The 19,464-nt window shown below is 29.2% G+C and overlaps 1 protein-coding gene across 2 annotated transcripts in view; it reads right to left on the bottom strand.

Moving 5' to 3' along the window:
• LOC129962569 (polynucleotide 5'-hydroxyl-kinase nol9-like) overlaps positions 1 to 19,114 on the bottom strand; it is a 51,097-nt gene extending 31,983 nt beyond the window's left edge. The window contains exons 1-3 of one of the 2 annotated variants that reach the window (XM_056076336.1): positions 18,989 to 19,114; positions 4,685 to 5,389; positions 3,705 to 3,757 (exon numbers count right to left, since the gene is read on the bottom strand). In XM_056076336.1, the coding sequence (XP_055932311.1) occupies positions 3,705 to 3,757; positions 4,685 to 5,332 (701 nt within the window). In that variant the 5' untranslated portion in view covers positions 5,333 to 5,389; positions 18,989 to 19,114. Of the gene's footprint in view, positions 1 to 3,704; positions 3,758 to 4,684; positions 5,390 to 14,480; positions 14,727 to 18,988 lie in introns of those variants that run through there. The other variant, XM_056076335.1, reaches the window with a different exon arrangement.
• Between the last annotated feature and the right edge of the window lie 350 nt (positions 19,115 to 19,464).

Here is a 19,464-nt window from a genome sequence, read left to right as displayed (position 1 = left end):
GATGTGTTAACTCTTTGGTTGATGCCGCAGTTACAGGACAACATTGACAAATTTATTCTCCAATTGGATGGCATACTTCCACATTGGTTGGCCTAAGTGCTAAATTACTTTATTGAACATCCTCCTCACCGATGGACTGGACGAGCCTCAAATTACAAAATGCTACTTGTCCATTGGCCATCCGTTGTGATTTCTTCCTGTGGGGATACATAAATGACAAGATTCTGATCCCATCCCTTCCTATTGATTTAGCAAAGCTGAAACAGTATCACATTCACTATCAATGGACTTGATTCAGATACTTTAACACGCATTTGGAGGGAAATAGATTATTGGCTCGATGTGAGTAATGTGACTAAGGGGTGATGATACACAGGGCATCTGTGATTGTCTTTAACAAAACTTAAAATAATCCCATACAATTATGTCACAGGTGACACATAAAATTTTACATAGTTCTTGATTTATAATGCAGTATACTTCTTTATGAATTACCCTGCACTTTAATTTTTATAATCAAAGAGACTTCATAATGTCCTTAAATATTTGCATCAAATTATTCTTTTACATTATTAGATGAAATTAGTGCACTTTCTTTCCTTGATATATTTCCAAAGTAAACTTTTACTTACATACAGTTCAATGTTATACACTTTCTATATTTCCAACTAAAAAAAACAAATTATATAATTTTTGATTAAAAAGTTTTGAATTGATTGTGATTCGCTAAGTTTTATTTAATAGAATATTTTCTAGCACTTTGGAAATCATCAGATTCTTTCTTCAAACACATTATTTTTATAAAATGATAAAGGACATCAAGTTTCTTTCTAATTACAGATTTTGGGTTTCTGTTTAATTTTATAGTTATTGTAATTCAGGTTTTTCTTTAAAAATTTAAACTAAAGGAGAAAAAAAAACTATGTCCAACAAGATTTATTTAGAGAATTCTCACAGTTAACTTTTTTGATTGATTAAATTTTTTTTGATAATTAATTTGGGCATTTAATTTCTTTTACAAATTATTTCATTTAATCATTCAAAACATTTTATTTTTCCATCCTATAATAGCGGTAACAAATTATTTTGCATCTTATCTTGCATGCAAATTTATTTCGGTAAATTGTTGCATTCATGGGCAAACATTTAACTAAAAATACAAATATATTAAAATGCTTGTTATGAAAGCAAGCTAAAAAAAAGTCTATTTTTGCATAAATTTAAATTTTTATTAAACTCATATTTTTCGGCCTATGGGACAGTAAAAATAAAATTTTAAACAGTTATACATCTTATATAAATATTTCAATATGCAGGGAAACAAATATTCTAGCTGAAAAACAGGCTGCAAAGACATCTATTCCACCAATTAAAGTAATATTAGTATTATGATTTAACATAGCAGGGTTATTTTTCCAATTCCCCACAATGCTTTGATACTAAAAGGATCAAGCACTGTTGGATATTCTGCCGCATTTAAATAAAATTTACTGTACTTTCTTCGGTGCAATGAAGCTGAAATCATTCACATTGTTTCTACAATTCTTTATTCTTCAGTTATTAAAGAACTAGATACAAAGATAAGAACTTTTCTCTTTTTCTTAAAGATATTATTCTTTTCTCTTTTCTGCAAGTTTTATTGTAAAATACATTTTATTAAAATTGAGTTATATTTTTTTCAAAATAATTCTTAAATTCAGGAATTAGCAATCATGAAGACTTTTGCAAGTTTTCCCATCTCTTAATAGTGCCACTCTTTCCTATAACAATTTGATATTTTGATAATATACACAATGTTTATGATTAAAATTACAAATGCCTGTAAAAAAATTAAAACTGAACAGACCCAATATTTCAACTGAGTATATAAGAAATAATAGGAATTTGTTTTTCAAAAAGCAAATAATAATTTTTTTAAATCAAAAATTATCTGATAAATTGGTGCTGTATTTACCATAGAAAATTGATAAAATTAGGAAACATAAAATTTTTGTTATTCTGTATCTCAGAATGCAGTCATGACTACTACTGAAGGATCAAACTCTGCTTATAAAGCATTTTTACATGAACATGTCTGTGAGCAGTTGCATTAAAGGGTTTAAAAAGTGGCTCTGGCCCAATGAATGAACAATTCACAGAAGATGACTAATAAATTCAAAAAGGAAGGTACAACTGGTGTGAAATATGGTAGAGGGTGGATAGCAAATGTTTTGGTGTTAGTTGAGAATATGGCAACAGTGTTTTAAACAGTAATTTGGGAGCATCCAGAGCATAGGGAATTGCCAGAACTTTAGACATACCTATCAGCACAGCTCTTAAAGTTTTACAAAACATCCTGCAATGCTATTCATTCAGAACAAGTTAAAGAGTTGTTTCCTGCTGACCTGCCAAAATGAAATGCTTTCACACTGCAAATTTTATTTGAATAGAAGTGAAAATTGCATGGCCATGGAACATTTTGTAAACAGACAAAGCCCATTTCCATCTCCAAAATTCGGCTAATATTCAAAATTGTAGAATATGGGAGAGAGAATATGTTACAAATACAACCATTGCATCTTCATCCTCAAAAAGTTACTATAGATGTAGGTTTACTGAAGCATTTATTGTTAACAATTTCTTATTCAAAAAGATTGGTCTTTCAGACCTTGTAACGTGTACATTCAATGAAGGACATTGTGAATTTTTTCACTCAACCAGCTCATTTCAATATTGTGACAACATGGACATCTGGATAACACAATTTCCTACGTCAGAATGGCACTCTTCCGCACAGTGACATAACTATTGAATTTGCACTTTAGAAATGACAAATTATCAGTTGCCCTTTCCTAAAGACCTGGCTGCCACATTTGCCTGTTCTGACTCTGCAGTGAAACAAGCTGTTTTGCTTGTATGAGAAAATAGTGGGCAGCATTCTGAAAATTTCTTAATGAAATCAAAGATTTCCCTTTTTTGATGTCATCCATTTCCCCCCCCCCACCAAGTTTGCCTAAGCACAATTAATTAAACACTAAACAATTAAAAGGCGATTCTTTCCTATCCACTGTGGCATCAACTTATTGAGCTTTAAACAAAGAATGCCATAACATTATGTCATATCTTTTAATTAATATCTTATGACAAGTGTAGCACCATCCATCTGCCAACTTTTGAATTTTTTCTGCCTTTTTCAAAACAAATTCAATATTAAGTCACTCTGACCAGTGTGTGTGTGTGTGCGTGTGTTTCACAGCCTTTTGAAAATTCAACTTCAATTATAATCACTATGTAAATAGCTTGAAGTTTCACTTATAAAAATGCAATATTTTTTTGTTATCAGAAAAATTTTTTAAGATAATAAGTGAATTATGAAATATTAATTAGTAAACAAAATTCCAACAGTTAAGGATAATATTTATTATTCTTACATAAATGAGATTAATTAATTTGAAAAATACATAGAAAAAATGAACTGTATGGGGTAAAGGATCTCAAAATAGCATGAATTAAATATTTACAAATATTTTTTAAGACTAATTAGATGTTTTTCAACATAAATAGGTATTTCTTCACTTTATCAAAATAGTGGAGTTATATCTAGTATTTTTATAAAACACACAAATTTTCTTATTCTAAAATTAAAAAAAAAAACTCATATAATGTAATAAGTTAAATACAACTAATTTAATACCAATTTTTTCAATTAAAATAAGAAAATTAACCTTATATCTGCCTCCAGAAGGTTTGTAATAGAAGATGAACTGGGACAAGCCACCTAAAACATTAATAAAAAATTCCTAGTTAAAATAATTTACCAGCAGATATAAATATGCAGTGTCTAATAATATTTTACTTTTGTGAAGAGTAAATCTTTCATCAACAATAAATGTTTTCTTATTTCAAATACTGATTAATCCTTCCCCTCTCCCTTTGTTCAAATTATGGGCCTATTTAAAATTATACCATTTTAAATTTCACCAAATAAGAGCACTAGTAAAAATAATTTGGAACTTTTCAATTAAAATTTTTTTTAAATATGAGTAAAAAATTATGATAGTATAAAGCATGGCTTTAAGTGAAAAATTCTGAATTACATTATTACAGGACCATAAGCATCACTAAGTTAAAGGCTGGTAAGTAATTGCAAAAAAATTGAGTAGTTAAAATTCTATTAATTAGTTTTTGTTTAGGACATCAGTAACAGAATTATATACAAACCTTCAACAGTAATTACAAAACAAAGTTTTAAAAAAATTGCAAACATATTACCAAAAATAAAGCATTATTTATTAAAAGTTGAATAATACATTTTTCTCATAGCATTAACTTCAAAATTCACACCATTAAAATTATTTCATAGCATTAACACCATTTACATTAAAATATTTCATCCAGTTTCCATTGATTTAACAATCGGAATACTTTTATTTACAAGAAACATTTATGAAAATCATAAGGATTAAGTTTAAATTTCAAATTTCCTTTCCTCACTATAAGAACCTTTCAGACTAACTTTCTTAAAAAATTAAGACTTTTTAAAATGATTAAGAACTCTTAATGTATTTATTTCAAATAATTACAGAGCAAATTTTAAGAATTAATACAATGGATTTCCTTTTTCTCTTTAAATTTCTAAAAAAAATGTTTTTAATATAAAATTGAGAATTAACTTGAATATAAGAAAATTATTTTAATAATTTACCTCTGTATTTGCTTTTTGCTTTTGAGCAGAACCATTAAGCGTTTTATCCTCCTCCTCTTCCTCCATCTTCTCCTCCTCCTCCCCCATCTTCTCCTCCTCCTTTTCCTCCCCCATCTTCTTCTCCTCCTCCTCCCCCACCTTCTTCTCCTCCTCCTCCTCTTCGTCATCATCATCATCAATCTCAATGGAAATAGCATTCATAAAACTTGCAAAGCTTTCATAATGAGTTCCAGTTTTCTCAGTATTGGAATCTTGACTATTTTCTGGTGAAGAGGCAATGACACTATCCATACTATCGTCATCAATTGTCGATGGCTTATTTTCCATTCTTACTATGCTGCAGTTTCGTTTAACTCGTGTCGAACTCATCATATTAAAATTACCAGTTGTGCTTGAGTTTTGTTTTTCTTTTGATGTAGTGGACCTGCGTTTATTACCAGTTGTGCTTGAGTTTTGTTTTTCTTTAGATGTGGATACGATATTTTCATTACCAGTTATGCTTGAGTTTTGTTTTTCTTTAGATGTGGATACGATATTTTCATTACCAATAATGCTTGAGTTTTGTTCTTTAACTTGTTTCACTGGTCTTTGAGATTCTATTTCATCATCTGATACATTGTGACATTGTCTAAGCTTCCGTTTGGGCATCGTGGAAATAAAGTATGATGATCAAATGCAAAACGAAATGATGATTTTAAAAGGTACCTGAAAAAATTTATCATTTGATTACAATTGCAAATATATATATATACAGTAGCTCCCAAAAGTGTTCGTACACCAACAAAAATCAATTAAAAACCTCATTATTTACTATTATATATTCTTATTTTTACATGAAAATTTTTTCATAGCATATTTTTACAGTTCTTAAAAAAGCAGTGAAGAATAAATTTTAATTACAATGCAAATTATTTTTTAAAAAATGACAATAAATAAAACTGCACAAAAATAGGACACAAAAGTGATCATACACTTTAAAAAAACATCACTAAATAAGAAATTTTCTAAATTTTTATAAATATTTAGTATTTAATAGGATATCCTTTATTCTTTATAACAGCTTTTAAACGTTTGGGCATAGATTTAACTAAACGGTAGGTTACTTCTGCACCGATCTTGTTCCATTCTTCGATCATTACTGCTTTCAGTTGAATTTTCGATTTAATGTCGTGACTTCTTATTCGCACCTCTAATTCTTTCCAAATATGTTTTATAGGGTTTAAATCCGGTGATTGAACTGGTGTTTTAAGGGTTTGAGGGCAATGATAGAGGCAAAAAAAGACGAACATTCATGGCCGTGTGCTTAAGATCGTTGTCTTAGTAATACACAAAGTTGTTTAAAATGCCCAATTTTTGTGCTGACACTTTTAAATTATTATTGAGAATATTTATATAAACTCAATGATCCATTATACCATCAATGAATACTAAATTGCCTACTCCATCCGCTGACATACACCCCAAAACCATGACACCTCCACCTCCATGTTTTACTGTTCCAACTAAATTCTTGGGATTAAGTTCTTCGTTTTTTTTTCTTCCTCCATACAATGATTCTCCCATCCGACCCAGAGATGTTAAACTTACTTTCATCTGCAAATAAGACACGATTTCAATAGCTCTCTGGCTGGTGTATCATAGATTTGGCAAATTTAAGCCTAGCAATTCTGTTCTTCTGACTTACAAAGAATTTTCTTCGTGCAGAGCGGCCATGTATACCAGCATTCCGAAGAATTCTACGAATAGTTTCACAGGAAATAGAAGTTCCATTTGATTCATTATATTGTGAAGTAAACTTTATTGCACTCAGACGTGGATTTTTTTAGAAATTTACTCACAATATTTCTTTGACTTCTGGCTGACAGAATTTGAGGGCGACCATTACGAGGCTTGTTTGCAATCCTTTTTCCCTCTCTGTAACGTTTTATTATGCTTTGCACCGTTGAATGAGGTAGATTAGTTATAGTTGCAATGCCTCTAATTAATTTTCCAGCTTTAAAATGAAATAATTAATTTTCGTACATCTAAACTCGTTTCTTTACGAATGTGCGTCATATCTAAGAATAAAGTAAATAGAATAAATAATTGTGATATTAAATACTGAAATCAAACTATTTTAGTGTATTTTTCAATTAGAAGAAAAATAAGCCGCAAAAGATATTTTTATGATGAATTTAAATAAATAATGTTTGGATGTACGAAGACTTTTGTGTTCTAATTTTGTGACATTTTTTATTTATTTATTTTTTAGAACAATACTACTTGATTTTTTATAAAAATATTTGTTCAGTTTTATTAAGAACTATTTAAAGATGCTAATTTTTTAAAAAAAACCAACTAATAAAATGCTTTATTAAGAAGTATAGAACACAATTTCTGCAAATTTCTTTAGTGTACAAACACTTTGGGGAGCCACTGTATGTAACTCCAATTAATTTGATACAAATATGATGATTATGAAGTTTGCAAAGAAAACTTTATATAGTTTTGTAGTAAATCAGAATTTAATCTTCAAAGTCAGACAAAAAAAAAAAAAAAAAGAAAAAAAGTAGGCTTGGAATGCAATTTTAATACAAAGTGTTTGAAATTACATTGTTAAATACAGAATACGGCAAAAGAATAATGTTCATATAAATTTTGCTTTACTTAGAAACATTCTGGAATAACTGACATTAATTGAAAGTATTAAACTTTTAACTATGTACCTTTTAACATGCCAATGATTCATAACACAAGACCAGCAATACATTTCTGAAGGTCCACTCAGCCTAGGATAACTAAACCGAGAAAGGCTGTAAGCATGTCAATTAAAAAATTTCTTGTGTGCCCAATAACTAATGTCAAAATCACACAAATTAGGCATTCAATTTAAATACAAAGCATTCAATGGATTTTGCATATCAACCATAATTAACTTTCTTTCATTAGTCCATATTATATTTTGTAAAGCAGTTTTATGGGATTCTAATATTTTGATTTGCATTTAGAAGATTTTTTTAAGAAAATTAAACTGAAAAATAAATTATACGATCACAGCAATCCTTCTTATAATAACATTTCTTTTATTTGAATCTCTAATAGATTAAATTGCATATCCTTATACAGAGTAAGCTATTCTTATTGAAAGCAGACAGTACGAACCAAGGACTTTTAAGGAACTTCTTTATAAAATGTAGAGATCATAAAATTATATTTCACACATACGAATGCAATTGACAGGATAGCCACTTACAAATCTGGGGAAGGGGGGGAAAAAATCCTTGCATTTTTCATGTATATATATGTAATATAAGGGGAAATGTACAAACAGCACTCATCTGCTAGTTATAATAAAGTAAAAAAATTCAATAATAATTCAATAAACGTGGATTTAAACATTTTTAAAACAGTAAAATATTTTTGACATACATTCAAATGCGTATTATATATATATGTATAATGATATTTTAATTCTAATTTCAATTTAATTCATTTCCAAGATTTTATCTTAATTTAGCCCATCCTAACTTCATTCTAAAATATTCTCTTTTCGTGATCCAATTCCACTTTCGGTTTAATTAATCTCTTTGTAAAAATAATGTGCCATCAGTACTACATATTAAATGAAAGTGATACTTTTACCCTTCAAAAGGTGTCAAAGGTCACACGTGTATTGATTTGGCTCCTGACCAGAAATCCAATGTTATATAAGGCTAGTGATCATCTGTTTCGCCCTTTTTTCCCTTTTCTTACTTCTGTGTGTGCCGCGCTGCGTTTTCTTGTATATAATCATGCCTGCCACTCGGAATAGAATAGAATGAAATTAAAAATACCAAGTCTCTTCACTGCTTCGAACCTGCATTCTACTTCAATCAAAATATGTTACATATTATTTGCCTGCCACTCGGAATAGAATAAAACGAAATTAAAAATACCAAGTCTCTTCACTACTTCGAACCTGCATTCTACTTCAATCAAAATATGTTACATATTATTTGCCTGCCACTCGGAATAGAATAAAACGAAATTAAAAATACCAAGTCTCTTCACTGTTTCAAACCTGCATTCTACTTCAATCAAAATATGTTACATATTACTTAGTCGACAGGATTAAAAATCTATTATATATATATATATATATAAAATGCTTAAAAAGCCTCTTTTTTTCAGTTTCACTATCTCCACTAGTGATCAAATAAGTCGTAGTCATTATTCCAATATTGGTATTTTTTCTTAACCTTGAAATTTTAAAATCATCAAACTCTTATCAAAAATAAGAGTAACATTTTTGCTTCTTCGACTATGCTTCTTTTGACAATGTTTTTCATAAAAAAAAGAAAGAAAAGAAACGATTTTCATATAAGAAATATGCCATTGGTTCAAGTGTATAATTTTTTTTTAAAGGAACGACTGCAGAATATTAGCAATATAAGAAAAGTTAATTTTAGTTAGAATCAATTTATCCTGACAATCATTTATAATATTGTCACTTGTGGCATATTTTCTACCCAGCAGCAAGAATGAAACTTCAATGAAAATTCAGAAGAACAAATAACTACCAGGAAATTGGCATGTCTAGCTGGACAACCTTTAAAATTCTATACATTCTTCTTAGACCTAACATCTACTTTGCATTGAACAGATTTATGCTAATACTAAAATGCTAAATGGATTATAAGCAGTCTTAGTCAAATTTTACAGTCATTTTCGCACAGAAGTTTTTCGTTGACATTTTTTCAAATTTTTTAATTTACATTTGGCTTATCCATCCATAATTTTTTTTCAAAGTAACTGTATGTCCAAACTTGATATAACTTCTTTAGAATTCTCAAACAATTCTTAAGTAGCGATATGCCATAAAAATATTGAATTCCGATATTTGGTGGAGATATCAGAAGATGGAGATTCCGATATCTGGAGACTATTAATTGATTCACACAAAAACAACAATAAAATGCATTTTATATTTTTGTGAAATGTGGTTCAATGCTTCATCAAAGTATGTTACAATTTTTTTGTTGTTTAAAGATTTCTTAAGAGATCATTGAAAAAAATAGAGCTAATCCATAAAAAAAAAGGTTCCACGCTTTTGTATGACCAAAATATATTTTTTAGCCATTTTGCTATCAGTGAACATATGTGAAAATATATTCACATCCTTTAATGTATATCATTGAATACATTAAAGAATTAATGTAAAATAACAAGCTTTAATGAGTTCAGTTCTAAATTATTGGTGCTGAATTAACAAGGATGAAGACAGCTAATTTTCGAACTAGACATACTATTTTCTCCTGCATTCCTTTCAGATACACAGTTCAATATCAAATGACTTTTTTTAAACTTTGTTTTTTTCTTAAAAAGAGCCAATTTTTCCATATTACTTAAGCTTATTACTTCCTTACAAGGCTAACTAACTAATGGATTTTGCAGAACTTCTCTAACCCATTCAGCAAAGTCAGGATTGATAATTTTATCAATACAATACATATTAAATACCTATTTTGAGCAGCCCATTGTTTAAAAAAATTTCTAACCTACTCTGAATAAGTTCACATTTTTTTAAATAATAAACAAACCATTCAGCAAACTCATGCGAGTTACTAAATATTGTTTGACAACAGATTTTAAGATCCTCTGCGCTTTTGAGCATCATTATGATGGGTCTAATTCGTCAAAATAGGGGTAAGAGGAAGGATGAAAGGAGGGGATGCTTACATTTAACAATAAAATAAACTTGGATTACTTGCAGACTGAATTAAAATAATATGGCCAGAAACGACACAATATTCACATACACATAAAAAAAATTGAACAATAAACTATCTAATCTTGCAAAAATCAAGGTCAAAGAATGACAAAGAATTCCGGAAATGCGCTCATCTTTCCACGTCTCTCCCCTTAATGAGATAGAATCGTCAGTGGTCATCTCAGAATACTGAAATGAACAGTACTGCAGCAATGCTTCTACAGATTGAATGTTAATCTCCTGTTGGAGATATTTATTCTATTCTTTCAATCAGTTACAGCAATCTCGCATCCTCATTAGTTGCGATCCGGGAATCTTGCGGAAAAAGAACTATCTCTGAAATCGAAATTAGACAATCTACTCTAAGGAAAAGGGAAGCAAGTTTCCATGACTGTATAGCTGTTTTGTTTTGATGCTGTGACTAAGATCTTTTATTCTTGCAATGTTCAGATACTACCATTTTTTAAATGGGGGGCAAAAGAATTAAGTAACTTAAAATTTCTTGTATTTTGCCGGGTTTTGTGGAATTTTTTTTCTAATTTCCCTGCTTTTTTTCCTTTGGTTTTTTAAATTCCCTGTACTTTTTCCACTTACCCCGGTGCTGTGGCAACCCTGATAAATAAATCTGAATAAATTATTACTCACAATGAAAAAAAAAGTTTGGTTTAAGTAAAAATATATATATATATATATATTAATAGCAATTCCATCATTTCCACTTTAATCTAAAGTTGAAATTTTACGGAACCGACAGAAAACCAATTACAGACAGATACATAGTACATTATGACTTAAGTGCTTTATAATAGTATGAGTAAATTATATGAGTATCAAAATTTGAAGCTTAAAAATATTTTGATGAAGAAACTATTAAAAGATAAGTTACATAAAATATTTAATTGAAAATTTTAACGAGCATTAAGATTGGCGAACCGGGTTGTCGCCAAAGATGGCCAATTTAGAAATAAAGCTAATTCTGGAAATGCACATATCCTTCTGCATCTCACCCCTTAGTGAGAAAAAACTGTTGAAAAGTGGTCATCTTAGGATACTGAAACAAACAAATTCTTCTGTAGTATTACAAAATTTTATAAAATGTCTTTGGTTGTGGTACAATCCATGAAAGTTAAAGTACCGAGTTTCAATCTTTTCTTTCATTCAGGGGCCATATATGTAAATTTGTGTTACTAGAAAAGACTTTTTAAATGCTTCATCAACAATTAGACTATATAGATCAGTCATTCATTTAAATAAAATACTCTCAATCTTAATGTATAGAATAGTACAAACAAAATCCATTAAGTGCTAGGTCCACAGGAGAAGTTTGCAATTTCTCTAACCGGAAGAATGTATAGAAAAAAAATCTTAAATTTTCTTAGAAAAGTGATACATTCAATAACATTACACTTTAAAATCCATTCTAATTTTTCATCTATACAAAGAAAAGCATTTAAGTTAATTATACAAAATAAATGAAAAATAATTAGTAAGAATTTCTAAGTAGCTATAACAGTTTTTTAGTCTAGACAAGATAACAGTTTTGATCAAAACTTCTTTTTAAGATGCAAAAGAGTTTACGAAGTATTTTAAAAAAAAGATACAAGTTTATTTAAGTGAGACTTTTATCACAGTCGCTACAGAAACTGTGAAAAAAAATTTCTCGACTAAATGTGTAACATTTCCCTGACTTGCAGCTACTAATTTAAAATTAGTTTCTTGGTCTTTTATTATCACAATTCAGAATAATTTATACGTACAATATACATTATTATAAATACTTTTACAAATTATTTAATGTGAAAAAATGATATATTTTCATGAAATTTAATTTTTAAATAATTGAATGAACATTTTTTAAAAAAAAAAAACAATTTACTACATTTCTTAGATGGGAAAAAATATTGTAAACTAAAATATTTAATTCTAAAACTAAGTAAGAATTCTAAGAAATAGTAAAACTATTCTTTACAACACTAATTATAGTAACAGTAAAGATCAGATCTATGTTCAAAATTGTAAAACAGTATTCAATCACTAATTAGTGCTCTTTGCATAAGAACCAGAATTTCATATTGCAATATAAATATAAAAATTATATGATTATATGCATCTAATAATATATATTTTAGTAAAAAATTTAAACAAAGGAAACTTTAAAAATTTTACTTCAAATTTTTTTTATTAGGACAAATCATAAGAATTTAATTGCTGAAATAAAAAAAAAAACTTATATTTTTATCAATGAATAAGATTTTTATTCCAGTTATTATTGCAAATAACGCTAGTAAAGAACCTTAGTTCAAACATAATAACCCAAGCAACAAATACAAAATACTTGTCAAGTTAAATTTTTAAAAATTACAAATAATAATCAATTATTTTCAAAAGAGAAATATCACTTATTAGAACACTAATAAAAAAAGTTTGTTTCAAACAACTAATCCAGCTTAAAGTGAAATAAAAAGTTTTATAAGTTTCTTTTTTCAAAATTCTAAGGCTTGCAGTTTCTTACTCAATTCTTAAGCTGTCTCAAGAATTTTTGGTTTTCAATTCTTTGAGCTAATACTCTCATTCCCCCCATTTTTTCCCCTCCCCTCTCCAAATTTTCGATATGTTCCTTTTCCTTCTTCAGTTTCTATGCTTTATACTTAACTTGGAGTTTCTCATATTTAAAATCAATTGCTTTGACACTTCAAAATTACTTATTGTATTATTTGTTTGTAGGTTGCCGAATAATTTTTTTTGCAACGAGTGTGTATTTTTTCATATTTCTCCCATAGTTATTCTTTATTGATAGAAATTTTTCTCCCAACATTACTGTTGCTATGAGAAAGTATCATTATCATCTTTAACAATAATAAGACTTCATTCCAAAGCTTTGAGTTGAGAGCAGATCAAACCAAAATTTATTCACTCTCTCTTCTTTTGAAATTTAAAACTGATCCATGCAGAAATTTTCATTAAGTTTGCAGTTAGCTATATTCATTAGCTTATCACTCTTCATATCTAATGAAATTAAAAAGTTGTTCTAACATGGAAAGAAAGCTATCCCTGATTGATGTTGAGGTCATAATTTAGACATAAAGCATCAATTATCAAGTGCATGTTTGATGCAAAATACTTTTGTCGGTAGTTTGCGATTTTTATGAATTTTTCTCATATCCCGGTTCAGGTGCCACTCTGATGATGCTCACCAGCTGATTGATGAAATTGTTGAACATTACCTTATTTTTTTTTTTTATATAAAGAAATTATAGAATTAATTCCTTAAAAAAGTAAGTGACCACTTTATAAATAAAATAATGTAACTTTTTAACATAGCAAAAATATCAAATGCATAATGATGCTTTAATAAAAATTTTAACAGATATACATACAGTGGCTCAAAAAACTGAGAGTACACCTTACTTTTATTTGATAAATACGACTTTCAATATAAATAACACATTATTGGGAAGTGCAAACATGTTTTTATTTTTACACATAACAAATAGTTTAATTAAGAGTAAAAATAAAGAAAAATCAACACCAAACTTATAAATTGAAAAGTTTCAGAAGCATTTTACATAACCATACGCAGAATTTTGCCTCAAAAAACTGAGAATACACCAATGAAATTTTTGCAATATCAAGCATAGAAACAAAGTGGCACTATTAAGTTGCATGTCTTTTTGCTCTTCTAATGGCCTCTAAACGTCATGGTACCGATTCGACCCATTTTTGGTGGTATCTGAAGATATTTTACATCATTCTTGTTGGAACACTTGTTTTAAATTTCTAATTTTGTGCTTTTGAACCACTTTTTCGAGTATGGCCCACGAATATTCAATGGCATTAATGTCGGGCTACTGTGGTGGTGTGTGTACTGTCTGTCCACGAGAAGAACACTGGAAGGCGTTATGGAAATAGGTTACTGTAGGAAGAGTTCATTTCACAGAGGTAGAAATTAATTCAAGTTTCTTACGTTGGCACGTTTAGTGCCAAATTGGCGATATTTGGTATTATTGCATTTAATTCTTCAAAACAAATTTAAAAAATAATTCACTAAACTGAAAATCATATGCATACTCGAAATTTTGAAAATATCTGATATTTCTGTCATATGTATACAAAGAACAAACCAAATCAAATAGAAAAACTGAATAATTATTTGTATGTCTAACAATTGCACAAGAAGAAAAAAATAATGGTAAAAGTGAATTTTAGTGTGCACCCAGCTGCGCCAACAATGCCAAGTCGCCAATAAAGATGGCGGACAAAATAAACAAATACTTCCGCGGAACAGTTACGGTTACTATTTCCCGCCATCTAATTAGAACTTTTTACTGATAAGTATTTTTTTTTTTTTTTTTCATACTGCCCGGTGCCTTCTACATGCCTTCGGCATCTGTAGAAGGCACCGGGCAGAATTTTTTAACTTAAAAAAAAACATCCTACGGCTTCGCTAGCAGCGGGAGCGGGAACCTAGTAGCTTCGCTAGCACATTGAACATAAGGACTGCGTGGATAACATGAACTGTACATAATCAATTGAAAGGAAAGAATGAAGGATGTTGTACGAACGGATTTCAGAGGGAATCCTGCCCGGTGCCTTCTACAGATGCCTTCGGCATCTGTAGAAGGCACCGGGCAGGATTTTTTAACTTAAAAAAACATCCTACGGCTTCGCTAGCAGCGGGAGCGGGAACCTAGTAGCTTCGCTAGCACATTGAACATAAAGACTGTGTGGAAAACAGAAACAGTACATAACCAAGAGAAAAGAAAAAACGGAGAAATAAACAATCGGAACATTCTCCATACAAAATTTCACACAAACATACTTTCCCCACCTTCATCAACTTGTAAAAGAATATATTCCACTCACCTTCTATCCATTCTGTCGGTTCGATATCAAACCATTCTCAATACAAAATTTCAAACAAGCATCCTTTCCTAATTTCATTAACTCGTAAAATATATATGTATGCATATTTAACTCGCTCTTCATCCATTCTACAGGTTCGAAATAATCCCGACATAACAAATTATGAAGGGAACCAATCGTTATAACACCAAAAGAATTACGAGAACTGCGAAGAATTCCATTTGCAGCTGCCTTTGAAAGTGAGAATGCAGACGATTTTTTTAAAGCGAATACTGACAATTAAAAATTGCAAAAGAATAAATATTTTCTGTTCGTATTCACATTAAAAAAAGAAAGAAGAAAATAACTTTTAATTATAAGCTTAAATTTCTTTATAATAAAGAACAAAAGTAAAATCTTTAATCGATATTTTTTTAATATTTTTAATTTAACATTTTTCATAATTTAATTGTAGTTTAAGTACAACTCAACCATTGCAAAAAGTTGTAAACAAAACAGCAGTACGGTTGCTATAAGAGGGATCCGATGGGTTGCAATATTGGCGACAATCGGCTGGTGCACACTAATCTTCACTTAGGCCAAAATAATTAAGAAGTAAAATCATGCATGACAAAACATTAATCATCTTCATTTCATATGTTTTAAATGTATATGTTATTAATATCAAATTCTCTGCAGCAAATGCGAGGTAATCTGTTTAATTTAACATAAAAACTATAACATAATTAATCATAATTATTTCATAATTATTATAAAAGGTTGCTTTTATTCTGTTATAAAGTAAAATGTTCATTGTTAAATATGCTTGAAACCTTTCCAAATTTATATTTATTTATTTTTCTGATGTATATACTATTTCCCGAAACACAAAATTAACGATTACCATACTATCAATTTCTAGATTTTTAAAAATCAAACTTTGATTTGTAACTTATTTTCAATTTGCACAAGCTTTTTACAGCATAATTAATTTTGCAAAATTTATATGTAAAAGTATTCTTAATTTGAAGATAATTCAAGTGTTCATTCATACATGTGCCAGATGTCCCAGACTTGAAGAAACCCAACTAAATAAGTCCAACATAGCTTTACATTATTCTACGAAAAACACAGTAAAAGTTCCCGAAACACAGAGTTTTTGTATTCCAGATTACCATTTATTCATTTCCCCCAATTTGAAAAAGAAATACAATTATTTCAAAAAAATTTTTTTCTCATGAATTGTCAATTCAAATAATAGAGTGATAAATTAGCTTTTCCTTTCTATGTATATCAATAGTCATGAGCTCAAAGCAATAAAGGATCCAAATTCCTGCATGCATTTTATCATTTCGGGGTTGAAAATTCTTCACTCCCAATGTTCTTCACATTTCTATTCAAAGCCCATCAATGCTGTTTGAGAATACTTATCTACTACCGTTTTATTATCACAATTAGTGCACCTGAGAAGAAAGAAATCTCGTTAAATACTTTAATCCTTCTAACTCACATTAATGTACATACATTTTTAGATTCTTGGAATCATAGTTAAGAAGGAAAGCTATTGAAACAACAGAGAGGCGAGAGAACAAGCCTGAATAAATGACTATTTTTCTTTATTTTATTGAAAAAAAAAAGTAATGCGCTATCTATAATATAATATTTTCTTCATTCCATTATATAGTTAAATAATATTTTTTAAAGGATGCCAAAATTTAAGAGACAAAAAAAATATTAAATAATGAAATGCAGTTAATATTAACCAAAGAAAAGATTAATAAAATATAAAAGAAGTCAGCTAAGCGAATATAAAGATACATGCAACTGCGATTAAAGCGAGAAGACAAATGAGCAACAGGTTTTCTTTTATTGCTTCACATTGACGCCAAGAAAAAGAATACCCCTCTAGCAGTGTTCTTGTCGTGAACAGACAGTAACGGCTGTTTACAATGAAAAAGACACCATATTTTGACGTCACGTGCATTCTGTTTGGGATCGTTGTCCTGCTGGAAAATGGAACTTCCATCTAAACCTAAATTTTTAACACTTTCTTTCAGATTGCTGCGACCATATGGTTCATCCAACTTATTGCAAAAACTTTTCAAATCATAGGCAGAAGTACAAGTGCTGAAACTGTGTGAAATGCCATTAGACAAGTTGGATATAAAAGTCGCATTGTTAGAGAGAAACTGTTCATCAGCTTGCAAATTCAGAAAAAGCATTTGAAGTGTGCAAAAACTCATCAATTGAAGACCAATAACCTTTGGAAGAAAGCTATATTTAGTAATGAAAGAAAACTCAACATTTTTGGGAGTGACAGCCATTGTACTGTATAGAGAGAGCCTAATACTGCTTTGTATCCACAAAAATTTACATCCTACAGTTAAACATGATGGTGACTCTGTCTTGATCTGAGGTTACATGGCATCATCCGGGGTAGGAAATTTAATTTTTATAGATGGCACGATAAATGATATAGTTTACTTATATATACTTTGCAGCAATCTAAAGGTAAGTGCTAAAAATTTTGCTTTAGATGGAAATTTCCTTTTCCAGTAGGACAACGACCCCAAAGAGAATGCACGCAGCATCAAAATATGGTGTGTTTTTTCCATTGTAAACAGCAGTTACACATACCACCACAGTACCCCGATATCAATACCACTGAATATCTGTGGGCCACACTTGAAGCAGCGATCCAAAAACACAAGATTAGAAACAAAACCCATTTAAAACAAGTGATACAAGAAGAATGGGTTAAAAGATCTTCAGATACCACCAAAAATGGGTTGAATCGATACTCCGACATTTAGAGGCTATTATAAAAGTCAAAAGGCATGCAACTAAATATTGACACGTTCATTCTTTGCATGATATTACAAGAATTTCATTGGTGTATTCTCAATTTTTTTGAGGCAAAATTCTGCGTATGTTTATTTAAAATGCTTCTGAAACTTTTCAATTTAGAAGTTTGTTGTTGATTTTTCTTTATTTTTACTCTAAATTAAACCATTTGTTATGTGTAAAAATAAAAACATGTTTACACTTCTCAGCAATGTGTTATTCATATTGAAAATCCCATTTATCCAGTAAAAGTAAGGTGTCTCTCAATTTTTTGAGCCACTGTATATGTGAATCCTTTCTCAACTAGAATACATTATCATTTGAATTATCGTACTATAATTACTTATGTTTTTAATACAAATGATTATCATTAATTATGGTAGAAAAATTATCGGAGATAAATTGAATTAGTATATAATTGGAATCCATGAGATACATTGCAACCATGTAATTAAGAAAATAACTGCAACTAATGAAGGATAATCAACATACTAGTTTAATTATTAAATGCTTTTGTTTTGATTATTCCTTAGATTCAGAGTATAAAACAACGGTCCAAATCACATTTCATTTCAATAAACTTGAATAAATGACCGATTCGAGTTTAAAATTATCATTAAATGAAAAAAAAAATTAACGTAATAGCTGCTAACAATTTCGATTTCGACAACTGTGATATGTTCAGAGTAAATGATAAAAATAACGGTATTAAAATCTTTTGATATAATATATAGTTTTAGAACAGAAAGTATTGCCTTTAATTTTTCAAAAGAAAACATTTTAAAGCAGAAAATTAATACCTTTTATGAATATACAGACTTCGACTTTTAAGAATATTTTTTTTTCTCATTTAAGGAAGAAATTACAAAAAAGAAAGAGCCCAAACTTACTTTTATAAATATGAAGGATCTGAAAAATTAATGAAATTTACAGAAGCTCTTAATATTCAACCATAATAAAAATATATTCAGATGATACGCACCCGGTACGCTACCTATTGTATGTTTGTAAAAAATATAGAAGTTACAGTATGTTTTTATTGGTTTATGCTAAAGCCAGGTGGTTTCAGAACCTAATTTTAACTTAAATATGAATAATAAAATTGCATAATACTTTGCAGTAAGATTTTATATCAAAAATAGAAGAATATAATTATACATCGATCTAAGAATATATCAAATTTTGTAATTTTTCGTTCCATTAGCAAGAAAAATTAGTTAGTAAAGTAAGGGTATCAAAGGAAGCGGATGTTTCTGTGCATTCATAATTTTTTTTGTCTTTTATTTCTCTTTCTTCTGTTATTTTCATTCCTTATGTTCACCTCAATTTGATTCCAAAATTGGGATTTTTTTAAAAAAATATTATT

Source organism: Argiope bruennichi, chromosome 3 (assembly GCF_947563725.1).
Source record: "Argiope bruennichi chromosome 3, qqArgBrue1.1, whole genome shotgun sequence".
Taxonomy (NCBI): domain Eukaryota; kingdom Metazoa; phylum Arthropoda; class Arachnida; order Araneae; family Araneidae; genus Argiope; species Argiope bruennichi.
The sequence above is the reverse complement of the archived record's forward strand: the minus strand, read 5'-3'. Positions and strand labels throughout refer to the sequence as shown.